Consider the following 12,622-nt stretch of genomic DNA (forward strand, 5'->3'; position numbering starts at 1 on the left):
CCTTATGAAGGATAGCGGAAGCTATATATATGGAACGTAGGTTTCAGTACCGGAAAACTTGATATCTCCTTAGGCCCATGATGATGAGACCGGGACCTCAGTTACCGGAAAATTGGTTGGCTGGCAAAGATCTGCTTGTTGCATTCTTTTCTGGTTAAGCTAAGCATGCATACTCATCTGCTCCGATGTACCGGCACACTGCTGGTGTATTTCTGTGTTTTGCTTAAAAAGTTGTTGGTTTGAATAATCTCCAAGTTTTATTTCTTTGTTTAAAAAGTTTTGGTTTGTATGATTTTGCAAAGCTCACTTTAATATGTTGGCTTACAACTTCTTTAATTTGAGATGTATGTCCAAACATAAACTATCTTAGTAGTAAATTAAATAGTAGAGTGGATCAATAATGTCTCCTGTATCATGATATTGGTCCTCTACGTACTCCTTTTACTACAACACAGTGTGTATCAAATAAATTATCAATAATATTATTTCAATTTCAGTTTGTCTAATAACGTACTACGAGTATTGTTATTAATTGTTATTATTTTTATAAGTCCTCAAATTGAAGTCGGGTATCATTGATCAATATAGTAGGTTAAGTCCGTGCACGATAACATTCGGTAACTATGTTTTAATTAACATTATATTTGATTATATCAAGAATAAATATGTCTAAGTTACTATTTCGTGAAATGAATTTATTATGAAAGAGTCTATATTATATACTTCTTTGTTTTTTTAATTGTACCATTTGTCATTTCATGCTTGCTGACACAACAATAATAATCCTAACTATGAATGTTTTAGGAAACCTAGCTAGTAAGATAAGTATGACAACATACAAGAAAAATCTTGATTAATACATAGTATAAATATAAAGGAAAGATTTTTTAATTCAAGACATTTTAGAGCGCCACATAAGAAAATTGTAGATTGTAGTCAATGGAAAAAGAGATTTGAGAATTTTTTTTTAGAATTAAATAATTGAATCAGCAAAATAAACGATTAAATTTAAGACTTTATTAACCAATTTTCACCATCAATATATAACTTTATACTAAAAGAGGAGGAAGTTGTAATGCATAACAGTTATGCGCAACTAATTTTACATAACAAACTTTTTCACTTCTCAGTAGTACTACTTTTACTGTTCAGTAGTACTACTGACAATTGTTCGGCACTACTAGGAGCATGAAAAGTACTACTAAAAATGTTCAGTAGCACTTTTATACCTCTCAGTAGTACTTTCAATTTGTAATTATTTACAAAATTACCACTGATATGTATTTGTTTATGCATAATTGTTGTACCTTTAAACTCCCTCCTAAAAGAGAAATCTAGCACATATCACTTTTATTGATTAAAAATTTTTCCTCCATTTTTTTATTTTGCAAAATCTTAAAGAAAACTATAGTAATAAGTAAACCTTTGTACTCCCTCTATATCTGAATCCTGAATAGGTATGTGTGCAACACTGTGCATGCATGCAACTTGAAGATACCAGCATGCATAGGAGAAATGATATGGCACCAACAGTCCAGTACTCCAGTGTGAGGAAAAAAAAGTAGCTCAATATGTCGAATTGAGCAGCCAAGAGGAAGCGGAATTAGCGGAGCTGATCAAGGACGCAAAGAACTCGCATCTCTCTGAGCATACAATGAATGAATCCAATGTTGTGTTACTGTGTTAGCTGCAAATCAACACCAAAACATGGTTGATTATTTCCTGATATCATTCTAGGAGGCCTCTTAAGAAATGGGACAAAAGGATCCTTCACCCTTTTTAATTCCAAGCTATGGGAAGGATGCGTTTCAAAACACTGTCCAAATCCGCGCTTCTTGAAGTCTTCAATGGTTAATCAAACAAACTCCCAGCTATGATCATATCCGAAGTGATTGTGGATCAATCTGCTTGTTACTTTGTCGTTTCTAATTTTGTTATTTATTTTTAATTTTGGCTCTGAGGTATTTATTTATGTCTAGTTATGATAGAGAGGGGCATTATGTTCCTGTTGTAACAAAATGCAAGTGTCCATATGCCTTGCATTCGTTGGTTTCTATAACCTTATTAAATAAACCCCCCCCCCCCCTTTTTTTTTTTAAATTTAAATATATGAGTTACTAGATTAAGTCCCGTGTCACGTACGATTTTACAAAATTTTATAACGAATTACTCATAATGTAAATTCAAAATCTTTCTTCAAAAAAAAATGTAAATTTAAAATCTACCAAAAAATTATACTCATATTGTAAATGAAATTTTTTTAAAAAAACCTTGAATCTTAATTAATATCCCGTGCCAAAGACGTTAAGATTAAGAGTGAAAATTTTAGATTAGTACACATAGTACAATGTACACATATATAGATATACCTTTCGCATTATTGACAGGCTTTCACCGCCACAGCATTTTATGAAAATTTATTTGATTTTATTTTACTTTATGATGATTTGAAATCAACATTTTTTGAAATTGTTACTGAATAGTGGGGTTTTTTTTTTGAAAAAAAATAATAATAAATTTAAGAGTAGTATTCATGGAGAAATTACATAATTTTTTTTTATTACTCCCTCCGTTTCATAATGTTAGTCCCATATACTATTTTGGGCGTTTCAAAAAGATCTACCCATATTGAATTATGTATCTATAACTAATACTAAAATAACAGCCGCTAACATCATCACTTTCCCAAATTGTACACATGTCAGCTTCTCCTTTAATTTTTTCCCGCCTAAACTTTTTTATTCTCCTCTAATTTTTTTTAAAGCTAAATATTGATTGTATAGTACTTGTCTTAAGGTACATATAACTAATCTTTTTTTTTTTTTTTTTTTGACGAAACATATAGCTAATCTTAAGGAAAGCAAATATAACCTTGTATATATGTGTACTCCGTCTAATTACAAAGTCCACTAAATTGTGTTGTAGGCATGAATTTTCTTTGTTTATGTCATTTTAATTTTTATAGTTTGGTTTATGTTAATACAAAGATTTAACATATTTTGATCGAGTGATAATATGACTTGAAAATGTACACAATTATAAATTCTTTATACACGGGAGCTAATCTAGTTGTATTATTAAATTTTTTGTTGAGAACAAATTTGGTTTAAAATTTTTGCACAAACTTTGGACATCTAGTAGAAAATAAATTATTTATATACATTATCTTGCAATATGCAAAGAAAAGATTATAGGTTATTATATAAAACAAATTAAAACCAATAAAAATAGTCAAAAAAGGAAAGGAATTTTAGGCGGAAATTTTTTTAATGATGGTGATGACATGTGTCATTTTAATTCACCTTTAGTATATAACAATAATTATAGATAGATTATTGATTTGACTGTATATGAAGATTTAATTTGAAAACTTATATTTGCGATATATGCAATAATATTTTGGTGATAATTTTAGATATTTATTGACAGAAAAATAGCGTGAATCTTTTTTAGTGTTTGACAAAAATATAGTAATCAAATAGGAAGGTTATATTTTAATAATATGGTAACTATATTTAAAGAAGATTTGATGAATAAAAAAAGAAAAAAAATAAGAAAAAGGTGGTTTTGGAGGGAAAAAACAGCACCAAGAAATGACACGTGTCATTCCTAGTGTCTGTTTTAGTATTATGTTATTGATTACTATATCATTACAATTGAATCTCCAATCCCTAATCAAAGGTTAATTTTATAGAATATACGTACATATATTATGTAACACCGTTGTTATCATTAATTAACGTTCAATACTTCTTCTTTCTCCATTTTACTTCAATGATCAATAATATACCATAAGATAATATTTTGTATCGAAAAATTTCTAGAAAATTCTACCATATTGAGAAATCCAATAATGCGTAAATTTTAAATTCGATATATATATATATATATATATATATATATATATATATATATATATATATATTGCACTTAAATAATTTTTGATATATTTTTTTGTTCATCTCAAAATTTTCAAATGAGCAAAAAGTTTCGAATGACTAAAAGTTTATCGGTTCAATGTACTTACCTTTTTATAAGTTATATCAATAACATAATACTAAAACAGACACAAGAATGACATGTGTCATTTCCTGGTGCTGTTTTTTCTCTCCAAAATTCCCTCCCCTTTTTTCTTTTATATATATTAAATTAACTTAGATTAAAAAAACATACATCTAAAAGTTAAAAAACTATTTTCCAAGCAAAATTTATGCTAAATTTATAATAATAATGAAGATTTTGGTGAATACGACGGGTAAAACATATACTTCGTATTAGATTGTAGCTACTGAAGCGGAAGGTATGACAAGAAAATTTTAGTTTTTTTTTTTATATACAGGAGATAGAAAATGAATGATTCTAATTCTCTTATATAATTACGTGGAGCAATATGCATTTAATTTTCAATTAATAAAATGAAATTATAAAAAAAAATACTAATAACTTAATACTATTAAAACTACATTAAAAAAAATACTAATAACTTAAAATACTATTCAAACTACATTCCTTTATTTTTGTATCGACCATTAGTAAATGAGCCCTTTATTACTTATTGAATTATCATTTGTTTTTTTTTTCCTACGGGACTAATAATTAATAATTTAATTTATAAATTGTGCATCACACGGGCACTATGCTAGTTTGTAATATATTTGAGTCTATAGGTTTACAAGTTCAATGAGTTTCAGGCTGAAACAAATAAGTGAAATCCTTGATCTTCAAATAATTAAATTGAGTTTTTCAAAATCAACTAATTCGATTACAACAATCGATTTATTTATTTTTCCACATTTATTAGATATTCAATGTTAACATTTTCATACTCATACTCAATCAACTAATTCGATTACAACAATCGATTTATTTATTTTTCCACATTTATTAGATATTCAATGTTAACATTTTCATACTCATACTCAATTTGGTATTAAAAAAACAACAGGTTGAAGGGGAGTTATATTTGAATAAATGAGTAACAATGTAACACTATACAATAAAACAGGGCCGGCTGTTGGGCTGTGTGGGCCTCATATTGTTTGGGCCCCAAAATCTGGAAAATTTGATTAATAGTTTATAAAACTTATTCACTGAGGTTATAATATTACAGTCGTAATTGTCGGAGTTGGTCAGTTTTACACCTCAAAGGAAATAATGCTTTGCTAGTGTGGGTTCGACTCTCTTCGCACCCCTTCGTGAGTTTTTCGGCTTTATTATTTATTTTCCCCAACTCTTTTTTATAATCAATCTATCAACTCATTTAGAATACCTTTTTTTTGTCTTATAATAGTTTTTAAATACAGTAGTTTCTTCTACAAAATAATACCATTGAAATTCCAATTTCTTTAGATATACTATATGATATTTTAATTTATACAAAGTACTTTCTATAGTTTTCACCTTATTATTCATATCATTAATACTCCACCCGTCTCATAATATTTTGTCTACTTTTATTCTATTGGTAAAATTTTAATATAATTTGACCGAAAATTCTTATAATATATACAAAAAAAATATAGTCATGTGAGGTATATTGTTAAGTTTGTCTCAACATGTAGTTTTATAATATCAATTTTTATAATTTTTTTTTAACCCTTATCAAAGATATTGATGATCAAAGGTATATTTTGAACATCGTGCTTATGGGAGGGAGTATATGCTATTGTGGCTATTGCCTAATCTTGCACATAACTTTTTTTTAATATAATTTTGTGTTTTAATAGATGGATAATTATTACTTTCTTAACTAATACGGAGAATTTGATTATGACTAAAGAAATGCAAACTATTTGAGATGAAAATGTAGGATAATGACTTCATATTTTCTTTAATAGCACAGCCGCACAGGCCCCCCAAAAGGTTTAAGACGACCTTGCAATAAAACATAATCATTTTAGTGAGACTTAGAGTAATTTCCTTTAAAACTAAGTAATAAATTAGTAATTCATATCAAAATAAAGTGGTTTATTATTTTGAAATGATCGAATCAAACAAGTTATACATCTATTTTGGACTAAAAAATAAATTAAATTCATTAGTACTCCGCATAATTTAGAGATACTTTAAGAATTTATCCCAATGAAAACTCCAAGCGATAAAGTAATTATGTTTTAGTAAAAACATTTTGTTAAAAAAAATGTTATAGTAAAATCATGATTTATAAATCAAGAAGTAATGGTTTATATCTAGGGGTGTACAAAAATTGGCCCGGACCTGAAACCGGACCTAAACCGACCTGAACCGGACCGGACCTGACCCGGACCTGTTGATTCAGGTTCGGTCCCGGTTCTTAAAAATCCAGGTTCCCGGTCCCGGTCCGGACCCGGTCCAAACCCGGGGTTTTCAGGTCCGGACCTGAAACCCGGGAAATCGTAATTAAAAAAAAAAAAAAAAAAAAAAAAAAAAAAACAAGAAAATATCTGATTCTCTCAGCCTCCCTCAATCTCTTTCATATTTTTAAGTTCTAACCCTAACTCCCTAAGCCCAAACTCTCAGCCTCCCTCAATCTCAACTTCTCAACGCGGCTGTCCGGCTGTCCCAACTCGCTCCGGCCACCGCCCACTGCCGACACCTCCCTCATTCTCTCAGGCGATGCACACCGATAATATCTGGTAAGTATTTGCTTATAATTTTGGTATTTTTAATTCGAAATAATAAATTAAGTGTGAGAATTTATATGTTTATTCTTGTTTCAAATTTTCAATTGCTTTTAATGATTGTTTGATGTTTGCATGTTGAATTTCTTATTTTTAGTTCATCTCTTTCGAATTTCTGTTTTTTTTTTTGGTTTTTTTGAGTTTAGGGTTCATAAGAATTAAGAAGTTTAGGGTTTAGGGTTCAAGTGCGAAATTTAGTTCGAAATTTTGTGTTTATTATGATTATTAAGATTAATTTAGTGCGAAAATTTGTGTGGTAGGGTGGGTTGGGGTGGGGTTATGGTGGGGTTACGGTGGTACGGTTCTGGTGTGTGGGGGTTAAGGGTTAAGGGGTGGCAGTGGGGTGGGGTGGGGTGGGTTGGGGTGGTGAGCTGGGGTTTTTGGGATGGCTGGATGGAAAATTGTGAATGTTGATGGGGTTGTCGGGAGTGGAGATGGGGTTTTCGTGGTGGCTGGTAGGGTCACCGAGAGTGGAGATGGGTTTTCGGGGTGGCTGGGTGGTGTTTTGGATTGGAGGGGGTTTTGGAGTGGTTGAGTGAGGTTATTCCGGCGGGAATGGAATTTGTGGGGTGGATTCCATGGTTGGAGTGTCAGGGAAGGCGGCTAGGGGTGGGGCTGCCAATGAAGCTGGTTGTGTTGTGTTGTGTGGGCAGTGGTGGATCTGGGTATTGACATAAATTTCAGAAAGTTGGTTGTGTTGTGTTGTGTTGTGTTGTGTGGGCAATGCCTCTCTCATTTTTTTCTTAACATAAATTTCAGAAAGTTGAAAGTATTTCTAATGTGTATTGATATTTCTAATGTGTATATATGGACACTTTTTAAGCTAACTTATACTTTAAAATTTGTGTTTATTCCTGCTAGGCTGCTAAAAGTATGGACTTAGATTATTAAGATTAAATAAGTTGGCTAACCTGTGTGTAGTTCAGGGGTTCTTATTTTTGTTTTTATTCTTGCAGGGAGTGAAGGAAGTCAAGGAACCACGGATTCTTATTCTTGCAATGTAAGTTGCTCTTAAATTTTTTTTATAAAATGGTATGTGTATTAGTGTATATAATTGTTACTTTAAAATTACTTATATTGTATATAATTATATTGTAGATGGAGAGCTCTCAATCCAAACGGTCTGCTTCTTTTTCTGAACAAACGTCACAGCCACTTTCTGAAAAGGATATGGAAGAATTGCAATCTACTTTGCCTCCTGATAAGAAGCTAAAAGCGGGGCGGGAATATATATGGAACAGAAAAAGTAAGAGGAAAGCTGAGTATTGGAAATATTACTTAGAGTACGTCGAGAATGGAAAACTACGAGCTGAATGTAAGTTTTGTCCTAAAACTTTTGCTGCTGATGGTAATCTTAATGGTTCAAAAAATGTTAAAAACCATGCAGAATCATGTCTCGGTAATCCTATTAATATAGAAAAAGAAAAGGGCAAAGAAAAGCAAACTAAATTGTATTTTGATCAAGAACATGAGAGTAGTGAATTAAAGTGTGGGAGTAGGATTATTAACTTGAATGATGTTAGAGAGGCATTGATTCACATGATTATTGTTGATGAGTTACCATTTAAGCATGTGGAAAAACCCGGTTTTAGGCACTTTGTGCAAGTTGCATGTCCACAATTTCACATTCCATCTCGTGTTACCATTGCTCATGATTGTTTAAAGTTGTATTATAGTGAAAAAGAGAAATTGAGAGAAATGTTTAAGACATGTCAAAGAATTTCTGTGACCACTGATACTTGGACTTCAATACAAAGAATTAATTATATGTGTCTTACAGCTCATTTCATTGATAATGACTGGAAATTGAATAAAAAGATCATAAATTTTTGTCCAATTTCTAGTCATAAAGGAGAGGCTATTGGAAAAGCAGTTGAGGCATGTTTAGAGTATTGGGGTATTGATGATAAACTTTTTACTGTCACTGTTGATAATGCTTCTTCAAATGATGTTGCTTGTACGGGAGGTCGTACTCTAGATCCATTTCGGAGTTCTTTAACTCCTAAGGTAATGCATCGTTATCTTTTTATTTTATAAAATCAAGTTTGTTTATATCTTAATATGACTTTGTTTATACATATTTGTGTAATATTTTTGTATTGAAGATGGTTCAAGCGTTACTTTGCACACAAGATTGGCTTAGAGCTAAGGAAGTGCCAATTGTTGATGTGGAAGAAAATTTGAAAGAGTTAGAGGAAATAGAGAAAGGTAGTAATAATTTTATGTATTTGAAATTTTGTTACACCAAATTTATTATTTCATTGTTATCAATCATTAATATATTCTATATTGTATTTTATTTAGAGGTGCAACGTGGTGAATCTAACGATGTAGACGATGAAGTTGTTTTCGTGGACTCATTAGTGTGAATCACGCGATCAAAGGGAAAACAACTCGTTGGAGAATTTATGTATTCCTAGTACTTGAGAGTTGAGACTTAAGAGAATTTATGTAATTTTATGAGTTTTCGTGGACTTATTTGTATTTTCGGTGGACTCATTTGTATTTTTGGTGTTTGAGAATCGGGACTTTATAGACTTTATGTAGTTTTGTAATTGATAATTTTGGTTTGTATGTAATTATTAAATTATGCAACAGGTCTAAAAATCACAAAACAGGTCCATATGCAGGTCCATATGCAGGTCCAACAGGTTTTGTATTAAAAAAAAAAAAACGAAAAAGACACAAAACAGGTCCATTCAGGTCCAAACCCGGACCGGACCTGATTTTTCAGGTCTGGCCCGGAACCGGACCTGTTAATTCAGGTCCGGTCCCCGGTCCTCATAATTACCCAATTCAGGTCCCCGGTCCAAACAGGTCCGGTCCAGGTCCGGTCCGGTGTACACCCCTATTTATATCTATTTGTAATTATCAAGAGGTAATGTTAGAAGATTCTTTTAACTAGAAAATCAAAATTCATTTCCATGGTTAAATCAAACGCCTTGCAAGTTTTGGAGTGGTATAACTGTATAAGGATCACTTGAGTTTTGGCGGTGACATTTCTGTGTAGGATCTGAAATAAAATCCTCTTACCTCTCTAATCTCATCAACCAACCAAACACACTTCTTCATCTTAATACGCCATTTCTGCAACCTTCAAACCTCCATTTCCCCAAATCGCAACAATGTCTCTCAATCTTCGCCAGAAACAAACAGGTATATAAATCCCCCTTCTTACAAATCAAAACCCTAATAGCTCAATTCTAACTTTAATTTCATTTCAATTCAATCTAATTTCTACTAACCATCTTCAAATCTTAATCGAATTTTGTGTTTATTTTGCAGAATGTATAATCAGAATGTTGAATCTGAATCAACCAGTGAATTCATCAACAGGAATGGCAAACGAAGAAGTTTACAAGATCTTGATCTACGACAAATCTTCTCAAGATATTCTCTCTCCTCTAATCCATGTCAAAGACCTACGTAAGCATGGCGTCACTCTCTTCTTCCTCATCGACAAACCTCGGAAACCTATTCCCGATGTTCCCGCCGTTTACTTCATCCGCCCAGCTCCGGGAAACATTCAACGCGTCGTTTCGGATGCTGCTGTACCTCTATACGACACGTTTCATCTCAACTTCTCGTCTTCGATTCCTCGTCCTTTGTTGGAGGATCTAGCTTCTGGGCTTCTGAAATCAAACGACGCCGTTTCTAGGGTTTCTAAGGTACATGATCAATATTTGGATTTTGTTACTTTAGAGGATAACTTGTTTTCGCTTGCTTATAGTAATTGTTATGTGCAATTGAATGATCCTAAAGCTGAACAAAGAGAAATTGAGGAGATTATTGAGAAAGTTGTTGATGGGTTGTTCTGTGTTTTGGCCACATTGTCTGTGGTGCCGATTATTCGGTGTCCGCAAGGCGGGGCTGCCGAAATGGTGGCGTCTGCCTTAGATCAGAGGCTTAGGGACCATTTGTTGGCTAAGAATAATTTGTTTAGTGAAGGTGGAAATTTTGCCTCGTCGTTTCAGAGGCCGGTTTTGTGTTTGTTTGATAGGAATTTCGAGTTGGCTATGGGGATTCAGCATGATTTTAGGTATAAGCCGCTTGTTCATGATGTGCTTGGATTGAGGCTTAATAGGGTGAGTGTGCAAGGAGAGAAGGGGGGGACTAAGTCGTTTGAGCTGGATGGGTTGGATCCGTTCTGGGTGGCAAACGGGGGGTTGGAGTTTCCGGAGGTGGCAGTTGAGATTGAGAATCAGTTGACCAAGTATAAGAAGGATGTGGATGATGTGAATAGGAGGACTGGTGGCACTAGTGGGGCGGAGTTTGATGGGACGGATTTGATTGGGAACACAAAGCATTTGATGAGTGCAGTTAACTCGCTGCCTGAGTTGACAGAGAGGAAGCAAGTGATTGATAAGCACACTAATATTGCAACCGTGTTGTTGGGTGAGATTAAGGAAAGGTCGCTCGATTCTTATGCCAAAAAGGAGTATGATATGATGGTTAGGGGTAGTATTGATATGAATGAATTGATGGGTGTGTTTAAAGGGAAGGGTTCCAAGATGGATAAGCTCCGTTTTGCCATCATGTACCTTATTTCTTTGGAGACTGTTCCACAATCTGAAGCAGAAATGGTGGAAACGGCACTCAAAGAAGCTGAGGTTGATACTAGTGCATTTCAGTACATAAAAAAGATAAAGTCATTGAATGTTCCATTGACTTCTGCTAGTGCTGCAAGCAGAGGTAACATAGTAGACTGGGCTGGAAATCTTTTGGCTGCCGGTATGAAGAATCTTTTGTCTGGTGATCGGCAGCTGGCATTGGCAAGGATAGTGGAAGCTTTGATGGAAGGGAGACCTAACCCAGAGGTCGACTCCTATGTGATGTTTGATCCTCGAGCTCCTAAGTCTAGTTCTGGTAGCCATCTCAGAGGACCATTTAAGGAGGCTATTGTGTTTATGATTGGGGGAGGGAATTACGTGGAACATGCAAGCCTACAAGAGCTTGTGTCCCGTCAGCAGCCAGCCAAGCATATTATATATGGAACAACAGAAATTCTTACTGGGGCAGAGTTTGTTGATCAACTTGCCTTATTGGGAAAGAAGATGGGATTGGGAGCTAATCCTGCTCCTTCAGCTCATTGATAAGTGTGAGGAGTTCATTTGCTCTTCTGAAAATTGGCGGACTTGGTTGGCATCTATTCCCATCCTTTGTGCAGGGAAGTCAAACTAAGCTAGAATAATTTGGATTTTTGAAGCATCAGTCATAATTGAATACAGTGATATGTTGAAGATGTATCGAAAATAGTTTGCAAAAGTGAGTAGATTTTTGCTCCTGAATACTCTTCATAATTAATCTCTTCTGATGTATATGTGTGCTGAACATGTCATTATTTTTTCTTCTAGCTTCTTTTCATAATATTCATGTATTCTTTACATTTGGAATTCGTCTTGATTCTAGTAATCTTCAGTAAATGACTTCTAGCTTTAAAGGTGAATGTTTTTTTTTTTTCCTTTTTTTTTTTTTTTGAGCTTGTTAATATTTGCAACTCTACGAAGCTTTGTTGGGATATTTTGCATGTTTTTGTTTTCATGTTATATGGTGTTACAGCTGCATACTTGCAACCTTTGTTGTGATGTTTTTGTGTGTACATCTAGAAAAGAGTGTTTTCGTGGTCTTGCTGTTGGCCAGTAATGTTGCGTCTGTTATTCTTCTTATTAGACTAGGGAGTTTTTCGCGCGCGTTGGCGCGTGCTAGTTAGATTGTTGTATGTCTGAATGTACGTCAATACGAGCAAATTACTTGGTAGAGGCTTCTTATATGACTTTGGACCCCTTTTGGCTGTAATTTTGGTGGCTGCTTCTATTCAGATTTTAGAGTTCTATGATAATTGTTGAAGGTTTTACCTTAGGTTAGTATCCATCATTTTTGCTGTCAATAATTTGAGTGTTGCAGCAGAAACAAATTAGCAGGAAAATGTGAGTTTGAGGCTTAATTGAAAGCTAATGCCTTGT

At 33.4% G+C, this 12,622-nt stretch overlaps 1 protein-coding gene and 1 long non-coding RNA gene across 2 annotated transcripts; both read left to right on the top strand.

The window, feature by feature from the left end:
• Positions 1-6,354: 6,354 nt before the first annotated feature.
• On the top strand, positions 6,355-7,994 carry LOC110740097. The gene is made up of 3 exons (XR_002514983.1): positions 6,355-6,614; positions 7,616-7,659; positions 7,758-7,994. It is a non-coding gene; the product is annotated as an uncharacterized LOC110740097 (long non-coding RNA).
• Positions 7,995-9,561: 1,567 nt separating this feature from the next.
• On the top strand, positions 9,562-11,997 carry LOC110740098 (SEC1 family transport protein SLY1-like). Its single transcript, XM_021920596.1, has 2 exons — positions 9,562-9,815; positions 9,945-11,997. The coding sequence occupies exons 1-2, from the start codon at positions 9,785-9,787 to the stop codon at positions 11,750-11,752; spliced, it is 1,839 nt and encodes a 612-aa protein (XP_021776288.1). The 5' UTR covers positions 9,562-9,784; the 3' UTR covers positions 11,753-11,997.
• Positions 11,998-12,622: the final 625 nt, after the last annotated feature.

The sequence above is a fragment of the Chenopodium quinoa genome, unplaced genomic scaffold (assembly GCF_001683475.1).
Source record: "Chenopodium quinoa cultivar QQ74 unplaced genomic scaffold, ASM168347v1, whole genome shotgun sequence".
NCBI classification, from domain to species: domain Eukaryota; kingdom Viridiplantae; phylum Streptophyta; class Magnoliopsida; order Caryophyllales; family Amaranthaceae; genus Chenopodium; species Chenopodium quinoa.

Excerpts from the sequence above, each read along its gene's own strand:
- LOC110740098 (XM_021920596.1), top strand. The coding sequence starts at position 9,785 with ATGTCTCTCAATCTTCGCCAGAAACAAACAG. Across the intron at positions 9,816-9,944 it reads TCTTCGCCAGAAACAAACAG|AATGTATAATCAGAATGTTG; the intron begins GTATATAAATCC and ends TTTATTTTGCAG.